At 44.0% G+C, this 24559-nt stretch overlaps 1 protein-coding gene across 2 annotated transcripts in view; it reads right to left on the reverse strand.

Moving 5' to 3' along the window:
* Positions 1–4396: 4396 nt before the first annotated feature.
* Positions 4397–24559, reverse strand: part of Exoc6b (exocyst complex component 6B) — a 424430-nt gene continuing 404267 nt past the window's right edge. For both annotated transcript variants that reach the window (XM_021164559.1, XM_029478862.1), the window contains 2 exons: positions 11004–11116; positions 4397–7438 (listed from right to left, as the gene is read on the reverse strand). In XM_021164559.1, the coding sequence (XP_021020218.1) occupies positions 7312–7438; positions 11004–11116 (240 nt within the window). In that variant the 3' untranslated portion in view covers positions 4397–7311. The remainder of the gene's footprint in view (positions 7439–11003; positions 11117–24559) is intronic.

Here is a 24559-nt window from a genome sequence, read left to right on the forward strand (position 1 = left end):
AAGCATGTGCAGCAAATACGTAGTTGAAACCCCTATACAAAGAATGACAGACCAGTGTGAAAAGAAGAGAGTGGAATGAAAGCAAGGCTAAGCATTATGGGCAGCAACTGACAGATGCCCAGCTCACTGGAAGCTGAAAGATGTAAATTAGAACAAAAAGATAATTTATAATTTCATTTTACTTAAAAGATTGGCAAGGGTGAAAAATACTATTATTTTGTGCTGAAGACAGAGATAAAGTCAGATCCTGTGTAGAACATAAAGTGTGATCCTAAAAAATTCTATTAGCATTTATAACTTTAAACCAACCAACCAATCAGTCCTACTTAAATTTTATGCTATAAAAATACCCAAGATACATACATCTCAGCTCATACTATTTTATAACAGTTACATGTTAGGCATATTCATCAACTCAGAAATGGTGAAGTAAAGGTGTAGTCCATTCATGAGACTGGGGTGCTATGGGCTTCTTAACTGTGAAGAGACTTTTGATGCACCAGTAAGAAAATAAATACAATGTACTATTATCAATTTTTTGGTCAGTACATACATATGCCAGTCGTTTGGAAGAATCTCATCATACTGTTAACAGTCATTATATATAGGAGATAAGTTTAGGGTTAAGTGGAGGAAGTCTTTATTTTGTCAACTACACACACACACAAAGATGGTACACACCCCTCACTACATCCTTATCAAGAACTAAATTGTTACTTGCTTTTGTCTCCTAATTCCATCTGCTTCCAACCTGCTCCTCTGCTGGTGGGATAAATAAAGTGGGGCAATATGTTTACAGAGAAATTTTAAATCATAATGGAATGAAGTTGAGGGCAGGTTTGCTTGTCAATTATCTATCCCATAGTGGCAGTTCTAAATAATGCTAGTGGCAGGCTCTCCTGAAGGTACACTCAAGCTCTCACCTTGCTCTTAGCTAGCTCTAATATTGAGACTTCTGGGTCATGTGCATCCACGTATCAGACTTTAGGTACGAGTGGCGTTCCCACCTTTGCAAAATTCATTATCACAGAAATACCACACAAGGCCAGGTATGATGGCAAATCTTTAATCTTAGCACTCAGGAGACAGTGATAGCAGGATCACTGTGAGTTTGAAGCCAGCTTAGTGTACATAGTCAATACCACCCAGGACTACACAGTATGACCCTGTCTCAAAAACAAAAACAAATAAACAAACAAACCCACCACACAAGACCATAGCAATTAGAAACGACTTGTCAGAGGCTTAGTTTCCTGTTGATGTAGACCACCTATCATATGACCTGCCTCTCCACCAGCCTGATGTTCAGCTGTCGCTAGATGGGCCCTGTCCTTATCCTCTCCATGTCACTGTCCTGCTACCCTGCTCCTGAGGCCTTCCTATGTCTAAGAAGCATTGATTTTGAGGTCTTCCTTTGTGTCATCTATCCCTACATCTACCCTCAGTGTCCAGAGCCAAGTAGCCTTCCTTTGCTCCCTAGTCTCTCACCTGAAAGCATCTGCTCTAAAACCTTAGAAACACACTTGTGAACTGGTGGTTCAGGCCTGGCAACCTGAAAAACCTCAGAGGTGCTGTCACGGGCACCCTTCCAGTGCCTGCGGTGCCGTGCAGAAGTGGTTTCCCCAGCAGGCTCTCTAGGGAAGGGGGTCGCTGGGGAAGCAGGGCTTTCCTCTATCAGCTTTAAAAATAAACACCCCATGGAATAGAAAGGAAGAGAAAGCCTTCTACCCAGCTTTACCTGAGCCTGGTAACAGAGAGGGGAGTGTGAGGGAGAACAACAGGGAGATGCAGTTAATTACCCTTCCAAGCAAAGGTGAACGCTGGAGATGGCGAGACCCATTTACAGGAGGGAATAGACCCATCATTGAGACTAGAGAAAGGGAGAATTGTTCATGGCCAGGAAAGCGTCTCGATGTTCAGATTCCATTCCCTTTCTGGAGCTCTGGAGGGAAAAAGGTCATGACTTGGGCTGGGAAGGTACTTAGCAGACTGAGAGGGGGCCGCTATCTTAGGTCCGGTTCTGGGCCTGCAACCTGCCCCACCCCAAGGGAATGCGCTTCATTTCTCTCTGGAAGCTGGTATGGGTTGTCAAAGGAAGGGGTACCTTGGGAGAGGCCCCCATTACCATCACAAGGGCTGTCAGACCCCACAATGCGGTGGGGCCCTACATGCAGAGTAACCCTAACCCTGCAGTGATTGAAACAGATAGAGGGGGNACTCTCCCACACAATGGCGGTCCTGGCCCCTCTCCTCCTCCTCCTTGCACTTCCTCAAGCGCCTTTGTCTTCTGGTCCCTTGGGCTTGGAGGCTCTCTTATTCCCCACAAATGCTGCCCATTAACCTCAGAATGAGGCCTCTAGGGGAAGGCCTGGCCCTTTCTCTCCTTGCTTCATCTCCCACAAACCCTTCTGGTTCTCCCCTGCCTGCTGATGGAAAAAGATGCCCAGCTGTGAGAAAACATCTCTTGGTGTGAATCAGGCCCACAGTANCTGCTGGTCCTTCCTCGGCTGGACATTTGCAGCTGGAGCTCAGAGATGGTGGAAGGTGCCCTGCGGTAGCAGCTTTGAGACGGGCCAATAGCCTCACCAGACCCTTTGCCATCTCTCTGTACCCAAAGTACAGAGTCCTCTGGACCCTCAATATACATCCTGGTATGAAACAAAGCTGTTCTGGTCTTTGGAGTGACCTGGATTTCTACTGAGNTTCCTGAAAAGGGTGGGTACTAGTCTTCAAAATATGCCAGCACTTGAGGAGGGAGACAAGAAGAGAAACTGATGGCTCAGAGCCTTGTTGGCTCACAAGGGAATCTTTAAANGGATTTGGTTATCATTTGTAGTTTTTAATCATGTCTTTTTCTCTACACTTTGAACAAAAGCCACAAACCTTCTCAAAACAAAGAATGGGTAGATGAAAGCCCATGTGCACACATCAATGTGTGTACACCACATCCGCACCCACATTTCAAGGAAACTGTACCTCTGCCTCTACATGCTACCAGGAGGAGGCATATTTTATGGCACCAAAGTGAGAGCAGAGGAGGCTCCAGGCAGAACTGAAGGCAGGCTTTTGAAAGCTGCCTTTACTCAGAACCAGGTAGCTGGTGGGCCTGGGCCCTGCAGAGGTATGTGAAGTCTCTATTTCCTACCAGCCCTGTGATGGGCTTGGGAAGGAAGCCAGGAGCTAAGGTAGCTATGGGCACATCGGTGAGATGCTCAGTTGAGAGGCATGCTGTAAACTGGAGGGAAGNGAGAACAAGGGAGGCCTTCAATAGTGCATGGCTATGTCAGGCCAGGCTCTACAGCCTTCACAGCTCTTGCATTTTACAATATCTCTGTAAAACTAGGAACCATCACTCTAATGTTACTATTGAGCTAGCAAATTAATTGTTCAAGAGGATCCAGCCGGGCTCTGAAACTTGTCTGCTGTGTGGTGACATGGGCAGGAGAAAGATGACCCCTCTCCAGATCCCTCCAGCAGGCTGGAGAGCTGGCTCCTGGGTCATCAAAGCTGGAAAGTTGTTTCTGTCCCTCACCCGCTGAAGCACTCTGGAGATCAGGCCCTGAACCTTGTCTGAGCAGCACATGCTCTATTGGGGAGGGGAGGTTGCAAGGATGGAGGGTGAGTATGAGGGGAGGGGAAGATAAGTGGGGTTGGGGTGCATGATGTGAAATTCACAAAGAGCCAATAAAAAGTTTTAAAAAAGATGATCCAGCTAGTGGGCTAAATAGAAGGAATGGAAGTCCTGGTCTTCTGGCAGCAAAGCCCACAAAAGTGTGAGACTGGTGGCTTGGTGTTCTTTTCAGCCTCTTCTGAGGGTGAGCAGGTTGGTCTTGTTGCATGAACATTTCTACTCACCATGGCTGCAGAGTGCCCAAAGGTCCTTTACTGCCTCCCAGCACAAAACAGGCTAGGGACAACTTCAAGCTTTGAAGTATCTCAAGCAGTCCTGTGGTGTCCTACAGTTACATCATAAGGCCATGCTAATGAGCACCGGCTCTCTCACCGGACTTTCTTTCAGACTCTTCTCCACACTGCCTTTTGCTCAGCTTCCACTCTGCAGGCTAGCTTTGCTCTGGATAACCATGCATCGCTCCTGCTTGGCTGCAGCCTGTCCCCACAGTGTGGGTAAACAGCTCACCCCAGCACCCCACATAAACCAGGAGCTTCAATATACTTCTCTTGGTGGCTATACCAGTGCCAGTTAGATATGTTAACAACACCAGAGGTCACAACACAGCCTCTTCCTACCAGGTTCTTGCTAGCTCTGCTCCTTAGTCAGCTCAGTGGGGACACGCTGCCTGCTATCCAGTATTTGTCATAAACCCCAGTATTTGTCATAAACCACAGACACATTGAGCAAAAGGGATGAGAAGAAAAATCTCACAAGACAACACAGTGGCTTTTGCAACGGGTATGTAGGCTCTCGTTTAATAGCAGTTAAAAGAGGAAGGTGCACAGGGGAGTGGGTTACTCATGCTCTTCCCACAGAGGAGCCCCTGACGCAGCAGCCTGCGGCAGAGCACGAGAGGACAAGGTTCCTTTTGGAGGTACAGATGGATCGCACTGCTTTTCTCCCACAAACGTGGAACTGTGCAAAACGAAAAGGCGATTTCCACATGTCAGAGAGGAGTGACCTGAATGCAGGTGAATAAGAGAGAAGGAACAGAGGGGTGGAGGGAGGGGCACAGCAAAAGCAGGCTGAAGGAGGCGTGGTGAAGCCCCCCAAGCCTGCACTCAGAGGTCTAAGGAGAAAACTGGCCACTGCCACCCTTGGGCTTGGGACCTGCTGAGCTGGGTGCCATAGAGCTGGACGGACTGTCAGGCCTGACAGAGTCACTGGGAGATACTGCTTTTGTTAACTGGGACTCTGGGCTCCTGTATGCAGGTCCTGCTCTTCTCCACCCACGCCAGTGTTACCTGGTATTGAGAGTTTTGTTTTGTTTTGTTTTGTTTTGTTTTGTTATGTTTTTCCCTCATGAATGATAAAAAATAAGTGAGCCCCTGCTTAACCAAGGCTCACAAACCAGACTGTCTACAGGGCTATGGATCTGGTTGGGAGGCGGCAGACTTCCAGGCAGCAGCCTCTCACCCCACCTGAAACTCTGCAGGAATGTGGTCTGCAGGCATCTGAGGTAGGGTCACAGAGTCTGAGGCCTACCAGCCCACATTCTGTGCTCAAGTCTTCAAGGCCAGCTCAGCTTTAGGCCTAAGGATAAAATGGAAAAAAAAAAAGTCCCACCTCATCAATTCATAGCCCCCTGACTCTGTGGATCCCCACTTTCCCAGCTCAGAAGCAGCAAGCCGCTTTGTCAGAGAACAGCACAGCAGACGAAGAGGCGGGCAAAGGCAGGTGGCCATCCTCACACACTCTGCGACTGAATGAGAGTCCCCGTCAGCAGGACTCTGGTGAGGAAGGCAGAGTGGCCCTGTTCCTCCACATGGTTTTCATTCCATCCATGTCAGTTCCTTTGGGACAGAGGTGGCAACTAGACAGGCAGCAAGATGGAGTGGTTAAAAGTGTCCCCAAAGGACAAATGTTGTGACAGCCCACTCTACACTGAAGGCTGACAAGCCCTGATGAAGAAAGGGCCTTTCCTTCCTTCTCAGTCAGGTTTGTGGAATCACTTCTCACTGTTCACAAACAGAGGGCTTCGAGAGATCTCCTTGTGTCTTCTTTCCCACAGGCCCGGGCTCTCTGTTGGCTAGTAAGTTTTGTGTATTCTTCTGTGACTCTCTTCCTGAACCTCTGGGCCATTATGTAGCCTGATGATGAGACTTGAAGGCTTATGCAGAACACCTGAGTAGCTTGTTCTCTCCAGTTGTAGAAAGCTGTACCTCTGTGTGGTGTACTTTTCTTGTTGGTGTTTGAGATTGCTATGGCAAGGGTGAGGTGTGTTCAAGATGGCGTAGGCTGTGGTGGGCTAAGAGATATGGAAGTACAGCTGTTCCAGAATTACACAATAGCTGACAAAGGTAATAAGAGATTGCTTGACCAGTCTCTCCGCTCCTCACTGGAGCTGGAAACACTTTTGTGGCATCTTGGTCAGTGTTCCACAATGCAATTATACTCTTACCAGCAGTCAGGCTAACAGCTTCTACAAGTGTCTCAGTGCAAAGTTCCCTCTGGCCAACTTCACAGGAATGCCTTCACAGGATCTCAGGAGTCTATAGTTAGCCCACACTCCAGAAAACAGAGATGTGACTTCGGGAAAGCACTCTTAGGTGAGGCTAAGGGACAGCTCAGAAGATGGGAGCCTTGGGCTTGAACAAGACAAGCCTTGTCTCTGTGATGTTATTTAGTTGATGACAGCTGGGCCAGAGGCAATAATCCATTAGCTACAGTTGACCCTGTCTACATCATGGTGATAGATCCATTCTCAGAAACATCTAGTCCTATGGTGGCTGTGCCCAAGGGTGTAGAGCTTGGGATGTTTTCTTTAAAGATGGTAGCTGTAAGGCTGTCATCAAGACAGGAGTATGCAATCTCACACATCATGAGGCTCTACCCATGGTGAGGGCACCCAGGCTACTTTCAGACGTCAGGGAATCTGGGCATTTAGAGATGCTGCTGGAAGTGAGTGTGAGACTCTCAGGGACCTTCAGAATTGCTGATTTATGTTCTGAACCAAGAGTTATGGTTTTAAAGAAGAGACAGAGATGAATGGCATGGGGACTGGAGTCCTGACCCAACTTGGCTTTTTAAGATTCAGAAAAACGACTCACCTAGTGGGGCAACTTCCTTTTCAGCTAACTACCCTTCTCCCCACAAGGCTCAGCAAGACCTAAACTAATGAAACTGCAAGCTATGGGACCAGAGTGAAACTGTCATCTTGCCACATGCCACACTCTCATGAGCCAATAATTCAACCAGCAAGGCAGATAGATATCCTAAACTGAGGCTGGCTTTGGCATACTACATAGTCATGCCTGCCAGGCTCTACTTATGTACTTAAGCAAATATTTGAGAGCAAACAGGATATATATTATTATCCTTTTACTTTCTCATCTCAACTCCCAGTGCTAGGTACCCACTAAATTCGTGGAGCACTGGATAAGATGTGGCTCACCATGTTGGCACTGACAGTGTAGCTTTCCCAGGAAAGTGTAGCAGTAACTTCCCCTAAGCCCTGGTTCTTGCTTACTCTTGTGCCTCTCTTACTATAGGGAAAGGTTATGTGAAAACTGTACAGGGGTTAATAAAAAAATACATATGCTCTCTTTGAGGAAGAATGCACAAATGCAGGGCCAGCCCAGGGGAGATCCTGGACCACTGGCTACAGCAAGTGGCCTCTGTGGGCCCAAGGCCAACATTCAGGAGTGGTGGCTGCTGATGAGTCCTCGGAGCTGCTTGGCCACAGTGTCAATCAATTTCTGCTTATCTCGCTCATTTTTCCGGAACTGTGCAAACATGTTATTCTTGCGGCTAGTATCTTTCATCCTAAACAGAGAAGGAGAGAAAGATGGCAAGGTATTTGAGATAGTCCAGACAAAGGACAAGCAGGAAGTAGCAAGATGGCAAGATGNATCTTAACCATTACCCAGAGTGGAAGAGTCGGGAATCTTTCCNTTGTCCAGCTACCTACTCATTATGGACCTGTCTATCAGGCACCCATCACCATCCTGACAACAGTTGCCTTTGGTCAAGAGCTGGCTTTGNAGAGTCTTTATCCTCACACCTCCCTCTCTTATGTCTTCAGATGAGCTCCTTTATAAATGTCTGAGACATGGCACAACTCTGCTGGCCAGTCTAAAAATGTCTGGGGTACACTTAATTCATAAGTCTGTTGGGACTTAAGAGATGGAATTTGGACTGTGAGACAGAAAAATATTGTCTTGAAATTAACTGCAAGAGACTGTNAGAGCCACTGTGTATCTTTGAGCCCTGACTCTACCTGGTCACTCTTTCTTGCCCCTGAAAAAATGAAGTCAACACTTCATTTTTGGTCTCCTGAAAATGGCCAGGTACAATGGTGGGCAAAGTGCTAAGGAAAGCAGGTTCTCAAGGGATGGCCAGCCTCTCAGTTAACAAAGCCAACTTTGTGTGAGAGAGCCTAAGCTNTCAGTGGTCCTATACAATCTCAGATCTGTGTTATGGTCCTGCTAAAGCTCTGCAGCTGACACTCATGGAGCAGAAATAATAAAGATAGATAGCTATGTCAGGTGGATGGCCCTCCCAGGATGGCAGGGTAAAAGAAAGTAAGACCAGATTGACATTACTGCAGTCTCTAGGTTCAGCCAAGGCACCAGTGANAGAGCCTTCGACTATGCTGTTCTCTGTATAGGGCATGTAATCCATCGCTGATGGCTTACTCTGGTCTAGCCTCTATATACCCTAATTTGCATGAGTGAAGTGAGCTGGCTGACACCTTTGTTCTTAGAACTGAACTGGCTCCTTGACTTCCCTGTTCTTAGGGCTACAGGAAGAAAGGCCAGAGGTCTACGTTACTTCCGGGCATACTTTCCAAAGGTCTTTGGTCAATCCTGGGTCTTTTCTTCTCCTTTGTGGGCAGATTTTTGAAGAGGGGTATAGTTGGAGACTATGAATCAAAAGACAGGGATCCCACAAATGCAATTTACATCTTGTATGCTATACACTAGGCCCAGTGTGAGTTCATCTATGTTTATATATCCACTGGGATACATATAGTTTATACGAGCATTCTCAGTGGCAAGGAAACACAGCTGTCTNACTCTCTGACAGTGACAGCCAAAGCTAACTATGACTTTTCTCCCTAGTCTCAGCTCAGAGTAATTCTTTCAGGTTGGAGTTTTCCATCCAGCACTGAATTCCTGCCCATACTTGGAAGCCTGCTCTAGGCTAGGAAGGAGGGCAGATGACCTGACTGGGTTGGAAAGAGACCACAATGGTCCTTANGGCCCTGGTGAGTANAGCCTGCTATCTTAAACACTAGTTGCACAATTATGTTTGTGAAACTGGCAGGGTTTTAGCTTATCCTGAAGGAATCCTCTTCCTTTTGNTGGATAAGCTATAAATCCAAACAACGTAAAAACCAACAGCAAAGAGGAAACAGAGAAGCCCTTTCTACATTTGCAGGACATTTGGTTTGATTGATGTTATAATTTCCTGCAGCAGCACTGAAATGTGTGTCCAGAGATGGCCTATAGCTCCAGGGGAGGATCCTATACTCTACAGGAGAAAGAGAAAAACCAAGAGGCAAATAGTTCTTGGCCACCGAAGCCTTTGGTTGGAATCGTGCTCTCAGGTGCTATGAAGGCTGACGGCATGGTGGCTTGTATCCAGGAATGGTCAAAACTTAAAGTGACTCCTCCCCTTTCCTATCTTTTGAAAGCCTAGCATTCTCTCCTCCTTTAGGCAGTCCACCTTTCAGTGACGTAGGGACTTTGCCTTTTCCTAGATAGTACTGGCAATGCTATGGGTTCTTCTGTCTTGCCTTACTACGAAGAGCCAGATTTAGAAAGAGAAACTAGCAGGCATGGGGAGCAGCTGCCTCTGGGGAAGCAGAACCAGGTCAGAGGAGAGAAGGAACTCATCGGAGGCTGGAAGATGAAGAGTCCAGTGACCTGGGGAGCCTTTGCCTTCCAATTTNGGAGCTAAAGAGCTCAAGTCTACTGATGGCTAGGACTTAGCACACAGCTTTGTTGCCTGCTAGGTGAGAATGTCGAGACATCACCTAAAGAAGAGTACAGGATCCCAAGAGACATGACTGAGCATCAGGCCAAACTCTGGACTGTCTCCCCATTTCTACTGAATCATGAGAACTCTGGACATGGTTTATCTCTGATGAGNACTCCTCATGGGATATGTAGGCTCTAGACCCTGAAGTCATAAGCCTTGTCCCCAGGAACTGGGATTTACTTAGCAGCTCTTCTGTCAGGGCTGAACTGCAGACTCTGTGCCAATAAGAGTACCAAGCATGCCAGAAAGCTGAATGGAAGAGATCCTTTCCCCAGTGCTGATGGAAAAGCCCCTGCCATTATTCCCACCCTGAAATTAATTGGTAAACCAAAGCTCTGTAATGAACAAAGAAAGAAAGGGGAAGTGCTTACTGGGTGGTACCAGGCTAGTTTAGGAGGTTAGTTTGTCAGGGTAGAGACCACTCACAGGATCAGGATTTTAGTTTAGTTATTGTCATCACTGATGGGAAATGGGAAGGACTTGCCTCAAACTGATGAAAAATTCCTAAGTGAATAATATACTTACTCTCTAGATATCCTAGAAAAGAAAATCATTGGGAGAGAGAACCATGGGAGAAAGTTAACATGAAAACATCAATTCTCAGCATATTGCTTGGCTTCACACACAGTGCCCAACGTCCTACTCTTGCCTACTCTTTGCTTCCCCTCACATTTGGTACACTCTCCAATCCCCCACCCCTAGTAAGAAAGATATTACACCTTCATTCCTTTTTTCCCCTCCCTAATGATCTATTCTGACCTTCTGTACTCCAGCCCTTGTCTTTCTAGGGTTGGAGCATGCCTGGCTGCCCATACACATGAGCTTTCTTCACCACCTTGATACAGGTATCTTTGACTAGTCAGTCTAATTTGCTTTAAAAACCTCTTAACATGGGTCTTAGTTTCTGGCTTGGTATTTCTCAACCAGAGCCAGGTTGCAGTATATACTGATACCTGGGTGACATGTTGGCTAGCTTTAAGATGTGTGGTGCTGCATAATCTAGTTCAATTAAACCACATTTCTGAGGCATGTGTTCGACATATTATTAAACCCCAAAGGCTGGGACACACTCCTCTGCTTATCATGTTGGCCTGAGCCCAAACTAAGTCATCTTACATCTTGTCTTATTTAGGTAAAGACACTTTGTCTAATTAGGCTACAAAGCGATATAGAATTCCATTGTGATCNGTACTTATAGTTTGCTAGAGCTAAGTAAGAATTATGACTGACTGCCAAATACAATGGTCAAGATGGCTGACAGCACTGGAAACAGTTAAATGGTCTTGTATAATACCCCTTACTCCACTGCCCACCTCCCACACAGAGTACAGGATTGGATACTCACTTCTCAAGCAGGGTCAGAGCTGTCACAGGGTTCACCCGGAGATACTTGCAGTTGGGCTGTCCATAGTCGGCAAGGTATGTGGACCAATCCCACTGAATAAAGAGGTCCAATAGCTGAAAAATACCCCAATCCCCATACCAAGGGTTAAACAAACAGACAAGGGAAATCAGGATCTCAGAAATCTCATTATTCTTTACTACCAGCTAACTCCTGAAATATAGAAATGGACATGTAACAAAGGTAAGAACAGCTGCAGGCCACACTACAACTAAGTACATGTCAAATGATAGAGTAATTCCCACCATAAGCACAAGCCCATTGCTGAGACTCCACACTGGCAGTGAGCCTCAAGGGCCAGCCTATGGAGACACTATTCTGGACTGATCTCAAATGCAGGATCNATAGTGCTCACCCACTTACTCACTTGAAAATGCTTATCATGAGTTTTCTGTGCACCAAGCTCTACTTACTNAAGAGCTCAGAATCCAACAATGAACAAATGAGGAGGTGCTGCCCAAGGCCACAATGCAACTTCAACCACAGTCAGTCAGCACTGGTGTTCCCTATATTCCCATTTTGTAGACTTGCTAATGTCCTTGACAGCCTTACTGCTGTTAACCCACTGTCCTCGACAGTTTGGGATCAGGCAGTACATTTATCTAACATCTTTTCAGTTGACTTTCATCTGGACTTTTTCCACAGCCTTTTTCTTATATGATATTGACATTTTTGAAGACTGTATCTCCACTGCTCCTTATTTTGAAGACTGTATCTCCACCACTCCATATTTGAGACCTCATCTCNACTGCTCCTTCATCTTTGTTTTGTCAGATGCCCTCTCATATCTACAGTATGTATTTCCAACTAGAATTCCACACAAGTGACATCATGTCTTCCTCTGGGGGCCATATCCTGGATTGAGTTACAAGTTTTTTCTTTGCAAAACAATCACAGTAATTTTATTGTGTTATTTTAAAAAGTTTACATTTGTTTGTTTTGTGTATGAACACGTCAAGCACTGTGTGAAAGTCAGAGAACAACTTGTGAGAGTTGGCTTTCTTCTTCTACCATGCAGCTTCTGTAGATCCAACTCCCTTTCCCACTGAGCCATCAAGCNAACCCCCATTCCGTTGTTTTTAATGTAGCAAATCAGACAGATCTGATTCTCATGGCCCTCCTTACCAGTGATGTCAATATTAACCTTGACTGCTTGGTTCAGGTCATACAAAGGTGAAAGGTATCTCAATGGTAGCATCATCATTTCTCTCTTTATAATTAACAGATTTCTTGAGGGAGATATTGTTTCAAACTATGTAAATCTTCAGGTTCTCCCCAGGCTTTGGCCTGTCATTGTTGAGCAGATTTTGCCTGTGACAATATTTATTGTAGTGTCTGTCCATAGGACCTTCTACTTGTTCTACTCCCTTTCAAGCTATTAATTCCAAATCTTCTGTGAGAAAAAGCGCTGTTTCTCCCTACTGTTTATCTAATCACACATATCAGTATGACCTTCTGTGTACTTACTATGGCAGGATGTAATCCATTATAGTCATTATTTTGTTGTCTGTTGTCTCAGCTTTAGTTACTAGGGATTCTTTGGCACTGGTCTATATTTTTGACCTGACTCTTTTCTATTTTGAATACTTCCTTTCAGGTTCTCCGAGATGTTCCAAGCTCACCTTCTATCTTTCATGGCCTCCAACCTTAAACCAATCTCTTATGTGAGGTGCTTTGGTGCTTTCTTAAGAAGAATGTTATTTAGAAGCCAAGATCTGCACCGGGTACACTTTTTTTTTTCTGCTGGGGGATGCTTTACTAAAAGCCTCTTTGGTAACAGAGCTAAAGAAAGCATGTGTGTANCCACCCGTCCCACTTTACTCATGGGTGCATATGTAGCAAGGTCACAAGTCCACACTGAGGTCTCCAAGTCCAATATATCACTCAGATCCATTCTAGTCTTGCCCCCCTTCCTGACTAATTACTTCTTTTTCTAAAAGGTCGTTACAGTAGTCGGCTTACTTCTTCAATTCTAGCATAAACTGTTTCAGAGTTTCTAGCACANACCGCTGTCAGACACAGGTTTACCAACCAGAGCTCAGAGCTTGGACATGGCGCTTGCTTTAGCCCTGGGTGTGTAGCCACTGAGATAAGTTTTTCCTTTCAGCATTTGCTGTGATGACTTTCATCTGGGTGTCCTTCTTCCTGCTATGTCTGCACTCAGTTACATTCTGCTTAACTTCAATTGTTCACTTTGTGGCATATGAAATAAGGCTGTAGTTCTAGAAGTGAAAGCCACACAGGGAGCACAGAAGTGAGGCCTCTCTGCTCACACTTACAATCCACTACAGTCATCATTCTGGAGTTATTAGTGTAGGCTCGCCCACTCTCCATTCTCTCTGCTCCTTTCCCATCTACCTCTGCAGGTAGCACAGCTCGTTTTATTGTGCTTCTGTTTTTGGACAAACAAGCAGATGTGTTTTCTCATGCTTTCCTCTTTCTCATATGAAGGGCACACCTTCACAGGTGGACCTTTCCTCCTATATTTGAATTGAACACCTAAAGCTTTTTCTTAATCAATGATTTAGCATACAAACACTGTGTGTTTTTTTTGTTTTTGTTTTTGTTTTTTAAGAGTTGACAGACCACATATAAGATTTGGGGAGCATTTCACTGCCAACCTGGGTGATTAAATACCAATTATTTCTGGAGTAGGACACAGTGATAAGTTAGAGCTAATTTGATCAATGGAGAACTCAACCATCATTAAATGGTACTTTGATCTCAAACNGATAATTTGTTTAGGATATTCATTCAGAACAGGAGAATTAAACTCNTATAGCAGTTTGTGATATTTCACAAGTTATACAAATTGACACAACAAATCATAATAACAACTCCTTAGTATATAAAAATGTGTACATATGTGGGACAGCACATAGAAGAAGCCCATGTTGAACAGCTACACTAAGTGGAGAACTTGCTTTGCTGAATGCTATATTTCTTCATTATTTTGAGCCTTCCTCTTGCTTAATATTAAGTTGCGATTCTGATTCAGGATGGCAGGGAGAAGAGAGAGGCAGAGTCAAGTAATATTTAACAATACGGATGGTTTCCTGACCTGCATTCTCAAAGAGGTTGTAGCCGTTTCTTTGTTTTTAAATCTTCACTGATTTCAAGTTAGGAGCTCCTCTGAAGCTAGGCCAAACCTAAAGACCTTCTTTTTTGCATTTGTAGCTGAGAGAGACTAGAAAAATCCAAAGGCATGAAAAGCAAAATCTTTTTCCAGGTGTAGCTACCTAGACAGAGAAAAGCCAGGTTCTAACAGCAGGACAAATGCAAAGTTCCAGGAAAGACCTTGGGGTGGGACAGTGTAAAGATAATGCAGGGTCTGCTGACCTTTGCAGTGTGACTAGTTCACACACATCTTCAGCACAAAAGATACTAAAATTCTGGTAGATGACTTGCTGTGGCTAAAGATGGCAATCCCAAAGAAGCTTTACAATCTAGTATTGAATCAAGCTCTCTGGGTACCTGTCTACTTCTTGGGCAGAAAGAACTACACAGAAAGCCTGGTAGAGGGTACAGCCTGTGACCACTTCTGGACTCAGCTAGTTACTATGCCAGTTCANGGAAAACAAGGATTGTTGGATGCTTTCTGCCTTTCTTGCTAATTCTTCAGCTATGAACTTCCTCTCCCAGGATGTGATGTTAATAATCTTCAATGTCAGTTTGACTGGATTTAGAATCACCTCACTGTATCTGTAAGTGTATTTCCAGAGTAGTTTAACTCCACACAGAAGACCTGGCATATGTGTAGTTGGATGCCCACAATGAACCTAAAGGGAAGGAAGGCATGGCNAGCACCATCATCTCTGCTTCCTGTCTGGGTCAATGTGACTAGCTGCCTCACAACCCAGTTGCCACGCCAGAGCCATTCTTATCGCCCCTTCCCTGCCACGAGGGACTGTTCCCTCAAACCATGAGCCAAGAACAAGCACATGTATTTTTTCATACTCGACTTTTTCTAATATGAAGGGCACCCCATAGCTACTCTCCTGTACTTTTCCTCCCATGGAACTATATTTGAACTTAACATCTAGAAGCTTTTCTCTAATTAATGATCTAGCATATAAACACTGTGTGTGTTTCTGTGTATGTGTGTGTGTTTAAATAAACTAGAAGTCATTTTTAAGAGATGATAGACCACAAAAGAAAACAATGCATCTGCATCTTGCTTAGGTTATTTTTGTGAGGTCTTTTNTTGCAGGGAGAGTAGCAGCTCCCTAAGGGTGAGAATGACATATATCCCGTTATTTCTCCACAGCACTGAACAATATACTTCTAGATTCCTAGCCAGGTTCCCAATAACTACATATTAAAAGGAATTACAATAGGTGAGCTGACATTTTATAGCAACAACATTGGGCAGATGATGGGCCAAACTTACAATTCGTGTTTNCCCAAACCAATCTGACAAGTGGGCCAAGCTAGGGTCCTTCCAGCTGGCACTAGGGGAAGACTGCCTGAGGACAAAGGAAGCATCAAACTGAGGGGAGGCATCCATACTGGGACAGAGCCCAGTCTTGACTATTTAACTTCAGGGTTCCAAGGGAAGATACCCATGAGCAGCGCAGAAGAGGATGCTGGTCATGGCTGCACAGGCTCTACTAGATAGCATAGGCCCAACCTCAAGTTGGTAACATCTCCTCCTTCTAGCATGCTGTAAAGATTCCACAGAGAACAAAGAATGGTAGGAACAAAGGTAGGTATATACAGCAATGGACACCTTGACAGGAGCCCACACTCTGNTTCTCATAGCTTGATCTGCTGACAAGTTTTCTGTTGAACAGGCCCACTGATTTCTGTAAAAACTGTGCTCTGCAAGCAGGACTGTCCTTGAGGTGAAAGGAAAACATGACCGTGTACCTTATAAACATCCAAAAGAATTCTTCATGCTAAACAGGATAGAGTACAAGATTATAATGTTAGCATGTTTTCCAAGATATTTATGTAACCCCACAAAATTCTAAATATGNTGTACCTTCTGTAAGCAGTTTCCTTACAGAAAGGAGCAGGACCATTGGAACACTAGGCAGGAGTCCCCAGCTCCCTGACAGCCTGACAGGATGAACCCATCGCATCATCATAAGGCATTTTTCTTTATCTACGACATACAGGTACTTTTCAGGAGGCAGCAGGGCATACACAGTAAGAACAAATACAGGCCCAGGGTTCCCTAACTGAGAGTTTGACCACAGATAATGCTTCTATCAACAGCTGAGGGCAGACCCAGAGAGAGCCGGCAGAGAAACTGCTGAACAGAAGACCTGACCATGACCCATCTGTGTTTATTGCCAGGATTTCCCCTGACCCCATGCCCTTAGCCATACAATTCAAAGAACAGCTTTGGCTTGCCTCCTGCGTGACCTCAGAAATGTTTCCTGATACAGACATCTGGGCAAATGTCAGAAGAGGAACAAATGACTTTAACAAACATACTGCCAACAATGTAGCAGGCCCTGCTGGGTACTGCACAGGGAAGATGGTGAGATGCCATGTCCAGACTTGAACTGAGGCTGGTAAATGAGCAGATGCAGAGTGATGCACACGAAGATGCTTTAAGAAGATGGCCCAGTTCATAAGAAGGGCTTTGAGACCCAANCCAGACATGTGGGGATTGGCAGGGGTGAGGGGATGCCAGGCGAGGAGGCTGANAAGGCTGTCTCTTGAGAGTACTTTAGAAATAACTAGGAGAAAGAAAGCAAGGGACAAATGGCCTTGATGTTAAGGGCACCGAGTTTCAGCTGGCAGCCTCTCTACTTGCTTTTATCAAGAATGCTCCCTGATATTTTCTAGGGCAGATGGAAAACTATAATCACTACCCCCACCCCTTTTAAAAAATAAAGTCTTATTGGAAGTTTAGTGTTTACTAGCTTATCTATGGCTGTTTCTGTGTAGTAAAAGTTGAGGCCAGTAGCTATGACAAATGCTACCACATGCTAGGAAAGCCTAAAGCTGTACTCTTGGACTTTTCAGGGAAGTCTAGCTTTAGATCCAGGTCAAGAAGGGCAGTTTATGTGTGTGTGTGTGTGTGTGTGTGTGTGTGTTTTGTCTCTCAAGATGTGATATCTCTCATATCTATTAAATTAAAGAAAAGAAAGACAAGACATTTAATCACAAGGAGGAGGTAAGAATCTCATTATTATAGGCAAGCCCCTCAAGATACAGAAGCATCTGCAGAGAAAGGAGGAGAAATTTGGGCTGCTAGTTAAGAGGCAGATCTGGAAAAGAGGCAATTTAATGAACATGTATGTGAAGGGCTAAAAGACATTGCTAATGGTCCTGGGTAACTATGGAGACCTGGATACTGAGTAAGGAGGTTTTTCAAAGCTGTTGCTGTCTAGTTTAGACAGATCTCTGGTTCCCTCCCGATGCTTGAGTAAAGGCTGGCAGGCTGGCCAGCCTCTCTCCTGCCTCTTTCTGCATGTATCAAAGCACAACTAGATAGCTACAAGCTTACTGCAGAAACAGAAGCCCAGGAGGCACCAAGATGGACAATATACAGGGGCTCACAGCAACCCAGAGGAGGCTTCTGGATTTTTCACAGGTGACAAAACTGGGACTAGAGAACCCTCCTGGGCTCTCTACTTAAAGCTTGAGACAATGGCCATGCTGCAAGCTGGCTCCAGGAGCTTCTAGAAGGGTCTGCCCCACCCCCTTTTCCCTCAGCAGGAAGAGGGAAGGGAAAAAGCAAGTCATGGGTGTGTGGCTGGTTTCTTACTGTTCCCATATCCCTACCACTTGCATGTAAGCATCAGGAAGCTTTGTCTTAGTGACAACTAAACAACAGCACTTTCTCCTGAAAGAAAACAATATGTCCAGAAATATTTATTTACTTTAATGATAAATGATAGATGTTTGTTTCTAGGTTGCCTCTCTAGGCCCTTCCCTTCTAAGGCTATCTTAGCAGAGCAAGGGAAAGATAGGTAGGCTGAAAGTGCCNTTACAGTTGTCTCTAGCTGGGCCCACAGGAGCTTCTGGAGGGCACTAGTACTAAACACTCCTAGTGATGCTGCCCAGTGGCTGTGTCTCATTTTTCAGAGGGGACAAAGGCAGGGCCTTGCCAGTATACTACTGTTTGGGTTAGGGACTCCATTACTGAGTTGCTAACTCAACTATCACACATTCCCCAGCCAAAACCGAGCAGATTTAGGAGCATCTCTGCAAAGGGGCCATAGATAGAAGTGTTTTGACAGTGTAAGTAGAAGCAAGCATCAAGACAATGGCAGAACTCAACAGTCTTAACCACAAACAAACTCTGTATCACCTGCTTTAGAAAGTCAAATCCATTGGATGTGACAAACAGTCCTGACAGTTAAAATGATCAGAAAATATATTTAAAATATGATTTATACCCAGAGCTATGAGTGATGAACTCTTCTTAGCCTATATAAAAATACATACCTTGAAATATTAATTAGCATTAAGTATGCATATGCAAGTAAATATGCACACACATATACAATGTGTGCACATATACACAGAGGTCTATAAAGGTGATGATAATGCTCTATATCAAACTGCAGTGGGAGTAAGATGTGGATTAGGATATCTTTTGTATTTACTCACATCTATAGTTGATTAATAAATTGTCATAAATATAAATATACATTAATGGCAAATCTTTGAATTTTATTTTACCAATAGTGGTGCTCAATGAAAAGTTTGGAGAAACTGGCTAGAATATACAAGGAAAACTATTATAACTATGTGTTTTGGAGCATACCTGCAATCTCAACACTTTGGTGGCTAAAAAAGTGGGGATCATGAGTTCAAGGCTAGTATGGGTTACACAGTGGGTTACAGGACAGGCTGGGTTATATAATAAGATCCTGTCTCAAGAAACAAAANAAAACAAGCAAGAAAACTATCATATAAAGTCATAATGAATGGCTTTGGTCCTTTTCATAGATGTGTAAATTAAGAAAAAGTTGTAGACCTTCTGTGGGTTACAATTACAAATCCCAGCCCAGGCACTTTCTCTAGGCCTAAGAAAACATGCCGAATACTAAAAGATAGTAGAGAATGCTCTTACACACTGGTAAGCTGAGAATAAATACAACCCAGGAAATATAGTTGGGTCTGGCCAGAAGGCTAGTGAGTGCTAGCTTCTCCAACCTTTTAGTTTCCTCATTTGAGGAGGTAGAGCTGAATAAAACTGAATTTGGAATTTCACTGCCAACAGCTGGAACTAATCAATAGACTGATAAAAGAACCAAGAGATGCTCTCTGTCGCTCCTCTGAGAACCTCAGTTTCATAAGGAATCTTCCCCTCACACCTGCGGTACATTAGCATTACTTCCTGGGAATGCTAGAATGTTATCCTTATAGCNTTAAGACATTTTCTCTTCCTTTTAATTATAGTTGCTAATTATATTTTAGTTACTAATTATTATTTTAAATTAAATATAATTTAATTATATGTGTGTGTTCATATTTCCTCAAGCTCACTTTGGAAACAGGTGGTAAAACAACTTGCTAAAAAGTTCTAACTAGCCTAGCACCTGCCCTTGAGAGTCAAAGGTGACACCTAGACATCAAGTTCTGTATGTGAAATTCCCAGTGAGGAAGAATAAAAACTCAGGAGACTGACAGTTCCGTTCTGTCAGATTAGAGGGAAGAAAACAGGGAAATGTAAGCAAACCAACAAATAGAAGCCAAGGAACAGAAGTAGGAGGAGCAGAGAGACCTGATAATGGGAACATCTACCACATGGCAAGTGCTAGGTATGTATCTTGCTTACTTATGGTACTTAATGCTCAGAAAAGCCAACACTCATAGGTATTGTTGCCATTTAATAAACTGAAATGAAACCTGTGAAGGATTAAACATGGATTGATGAGTCGGGGCGATAGCTCAGTGGGTAAGAGTCTTGCCATGCAAACATGAGGACTTGAGTTGGTATCCTTATAACCCACGTAAACCTGGGTGCACTGAAACAGGAGGTAGAGATGGGAGAATCCCTAGAAACTTGGTGCACATTAACAAGTAGCAAGGTGGAAGGTANGAACAGACACCCACAGTTGTCCCCTGTCCTCCACATGAGTGCTATGGTATTCACGCTGTTTTAGTTACTTATCTATTGTCACGATAAGACAATGTGACAAGGGCAACTTATAGAATATAGAGTTTATTGGGGATTATAGTTCAGAGGGTGANTCTATGGCCATCATAGTGGGGAGCAATAAGGCAGGCAGGCAGACATGGTGCTGGAGCAGCAGTTGAAAGCTTACAACTTGATCACTAGGATGATGCAGAAAGAGAGCAAGCTAACTGGATTTTGAAATCTCGAAGCCCAGCCCCAGTGACACACCTCCTCCAACAATGTCACACCTCCTTATCCTTCCTGGGTCAGCAGTATGAAACTTCTAAACAGTTCTCAACAACATAGCCCAGAGAGGAGACAGTACCACCAGGTGCCTTCTCATGCTTAGCTCTGCAGCCCTCGTTAGCAAGGCTAAATATTGAGTGTTAAGAGTATCACCTGTCTTTCCTCCTACCCACCTGCTGAGCTGCTGATGTCCAAAAATAGTTCGTGGTGCACCCTATATCACTTCTTAACCCTTCTGGCAAGGACCATTCAGGAAGACTTCTCAGGCTATGTCTAGTTAGACCATCAGCAGAGAGAAGGTTCTGCCTGTCTACTGAGATCCTACAGAGCATTGATGCAGTGGTACATGCTTACATAGATGATTTTATTAGAGTCTTTCAACAATTCTGTGACAGTCAGCAATGACCCATTTTATAGATGTCAATAAGAGAGTTAAGTGACCCACCCAAGATCATTAATTTAGTAAACAGAGGGTGTCATCTTTAATTTAAAAGTTTCTAACTCCAAGTGACACCCTTTTATAATGCAACTTACATCTGGGAGAAAAAAAAGATAACAATGGCTAAGGTTCTTCCCTGTCCCATAACTGTTTGCATTCCAGAAAAGTAGACAATAACCTCTGAGTTCTTTTCTGTCCATCTTTTGCTTCTGATATGGCTAGCATATAGTGTAACTCACTAGTTAACAACAAAGGAATCAGATGGCTACACAATTAGTGAGGGAATATGTATTTAAGTCTTGATACTAAGCAGGCTTCTAGGATGTGCTAAGAGCTGGAGAGACACCTAACTTGCCTAGTCTCTACAAGAGCTGGGATTTGAGAGGTGCCTAGAACAGAGGAGATAACCAGTAAAGCCCCAGGAAACAATGGAAGCCCACACATGGAGAGTGCAGGGGGATAGGGTGAGTTTAAACTGTAGAACCAAGGGTCCTTACCTAATGTAGCTAGTAGGCCTTAGTAAGTAAGAACAACAAGGCAGCTGTATTGAGCCACCCCCAGGGGAGGCAGGAATGCCAACTCAGACTTCCCAAAGATTCTACTGGGAAACTAACTGACTGAGATGGTTAGATTTCTATACAACTTAGCTCAGCACTATATTCACCCCCAAGTAGCTAAACTAATAAGCCCCTCTAGGAAACAAATGACTTAATGGTGCTTATGAGGAGCTGCAAGAAGTGTGCCATTCCTTCTCTTCCTTTCCTTCAGGAAGGAAGGGACTAAGGTCCAGAAAGTCACTGTGACTGAGCTACAACCACAGCTCAAGCCCTGATTTTGTTTAACCTATCTGTCTAAAAAATATAGCTTAAACAACTGGTAGAGAACTGAAATACTTAAGAACATGATATCTATCTATCTATCTATCTTCTATATATAGATATATCAGATATCTAGAGAGGTGACAGAGAATGACAGGGAATTTTACTTGCTGTTTTAAAATTAAGTAATAAATAAGTATGCTGAGTGTTGAGGCTCATGCCTATAATACTAACATTTGTGGATCTTAGTTCAATGCCAACATTGACTACACATAGCAAGACTCTTGTCTCAAAAAACCCAAACTACAAAAAGTGCATAAAATCGATGTTGCCCTTAGAGAATAAATAAATGCCAATAGTTTGTCTACTCTACATAAGCATGGAAGAAAAGTGAGAGTAGCCCATCTCTATGTCTTCACACTACATGTTTTCATGACTACTTGGCATCTGCTATGGATTCTTATATCATGTGCGTGCACACACACACACACACACACACACACACACCAATATAACTTTCCACAAGTTACCTTTTTATCCATCCTTATATTTTCTAGACCTATCCATTTTGATCAGTCCAAATTTGTTTATTCATTTAAATGTTAAATAGTACTCTCCAGGATATAAGAATATCAAAGCACACTACAATGTACTTCTCAGCTTGTTTCTGGTGAAGAGTTGCCCAAGTGTGTTCTGAGTGGCAAGNGGATGTAATTAATGTCTGCTGGCACTCAGGGCAGATAGCAGGTTAGGTGAGTGTGGTAAGAAGACTGTCACCACACTGTATGATGTAAAAATGTCAGGCCAGTGTTGTAAGCAACTCCTGAACTTGATTCATAGCAAGTGACACAGGCAAAATGCAGGTATCAGTCCAGACCTAGACCTGAGTGAGTAGACTGAAAGGGTCCTTCTATCCTTGGAAGAGAACACACAGAAACATACACTAAAGACCCAGTGGGGAAGCCTGTGCTGACCAGAATGAAAATGCACACAAGCCATCCCTCCTCTGCAGTAGGAAGTGAGGGTTATATTCCCACTTTAGAATCCTTAGGATTGAATCCATCTTCAAAGACTCTTCTAAGGAATGGAAGGCTCAGTTGGCANGACAGGATAACCTCTGCTCTCAGGGCTTCCTTCTTTGACTATATTGCCTCTGAAATTCTCCTAGGAGCAACATGCCTGCTAGGCGGCAACTGAGCTGGGTAGGAGAAATTGGGAGAAAGAAGAAACTTGGAATGGGAGAGTTTTAAACCACTTGTTCTCAGAAGTCTGAGAAAAAAAATCTTTGCACGNGAACTGAATCTATCTTCTTATGTGATTGGAGCAGTAAGCATGTATACTTTTTGAAGGTACGAGGATCTTGATCCAGCATTTTATAGGTATATTTATTATCTCCTCATTAGAGCATGGCCCATTATGGAGGTTCATTAAGTCACTAGGGATTTCTGAATCATAAATTTGATGAATTTCTGTTAAAACCTGTCCCCCAAGGATGGTCTTGTTGGACATCAGTGGGAGGAGAGGCCCTTGAGCCTGAGGGTGTTTGATGTTCCAATGTAGGGGAATGCCAGAGCAAGAAGACCGGAGTGGGTAGGTGGGTGGGTGAGCACCCTCATAGAGGCAGGGGGAGGGAGGATGGGATAGGGGGTTTCTGAAGGGGAGACCTGGAAAGGGGAAAACATTAGAAATGTAAATAATGAAATATCCAATTAAAAAAAAAAAACCTGTCCCCATCAAATTAGGACGTGAAAAGAGGTATAGTAAGTGAAAGCACACTTGAATGTTGGCTATCACAGTTGTCAGCATAGCCACCACAGAGGTGTCATTATTAATCAAAGGTCCCACTGCCCTCTGTGAACTTAACAGGGACAGGAACCTCTTTGACTTCTGCTTCAATGTAACAGCAAATCAAGCCCCTGGCTCTCACCCAGGCTACAGCTCCCTTTTCCATCCTGTCCATGTTCTTTGGACCAGAGCCATCTGGACACTCTGAAGATTACCATTTGTCACATGACTTGTTCCTGGGAATTGAGTTCCATCAAGGAAGGACTTCAGCAAGTGCCAGGTCATCAGTATAGAGGTTTTAAGAGAGCATCCCAAGTTTAGACACTATAAGGATGAACAGTTTATACTTTCACCTGTGGTCTCTCTCATGTCTACAAGAAAGTCAACACAAAGTACAGACCAAGACAAAACTGGAAAATGACCATCGTATTCTAGTTAGTCCCTTTGTCTAGTCCTTTCCATATTATGACAGTCCATGTTTCTGACTTGAAGATGTCATCTTTACCTAAGTTTCTGCATTAGCTTTTCAGTTCCTGTCCCTACATGATTCACAACTCTGAGTTGGAGATAGAGGGTGTTCAGGTGGCCATGAAGCCTTCCCTTATGCTATGCTGGAAAGCTGTTCTGAGGCCATCTCTGACACTCTGCCTAGGGGCTGCAGTCAGCTCATGCCTCTAATACTTTTTCATAATTCATGTGCTCTGGGCCCATTACCAACTTCTTTAAAGTGGAAATAACTTGGCTTGATGAAGTGCTCCATAGAGCCTGCCATCTAGCAAATGTTAGCCTGCACCAGCAAAGATGACAGTACAGACACTGAAGATAGCAGCATCCCCACACCTTACTTATACTTTTTCTGATTTAGAAAGACNTCTTTTCCTTTCTCCTGTCAGATCCTTCATACTTTGAAGAGATCTTGAAAAACCTTCTTCCAGTCTCTGGGACCCATTTCATTTGCTGGTACAATAGTCTATCTGAAATTACTAGCTATTTATTTGGCCTAGTATCCTTTGGAAGACTATAAAACCCTCATATCAGTCTATTTTTCTCTGCTTCTACCTATACACAGATCTAGACCCATGGGAATTTAGGACACACACACACACACACACACACACACACA

Source organism: Mus caroli, chromosome 6, assembly GCF_900094665.2.
Source record: "Mus caroli chromosome 6, CAROLI_EIJ_v1.1, whole genome shotgun sequence".
NCBI lineage: Eukaryota > Metazoa > Chordata > Mammalia > Rodentia > Muridae > Mus > Mus caroli.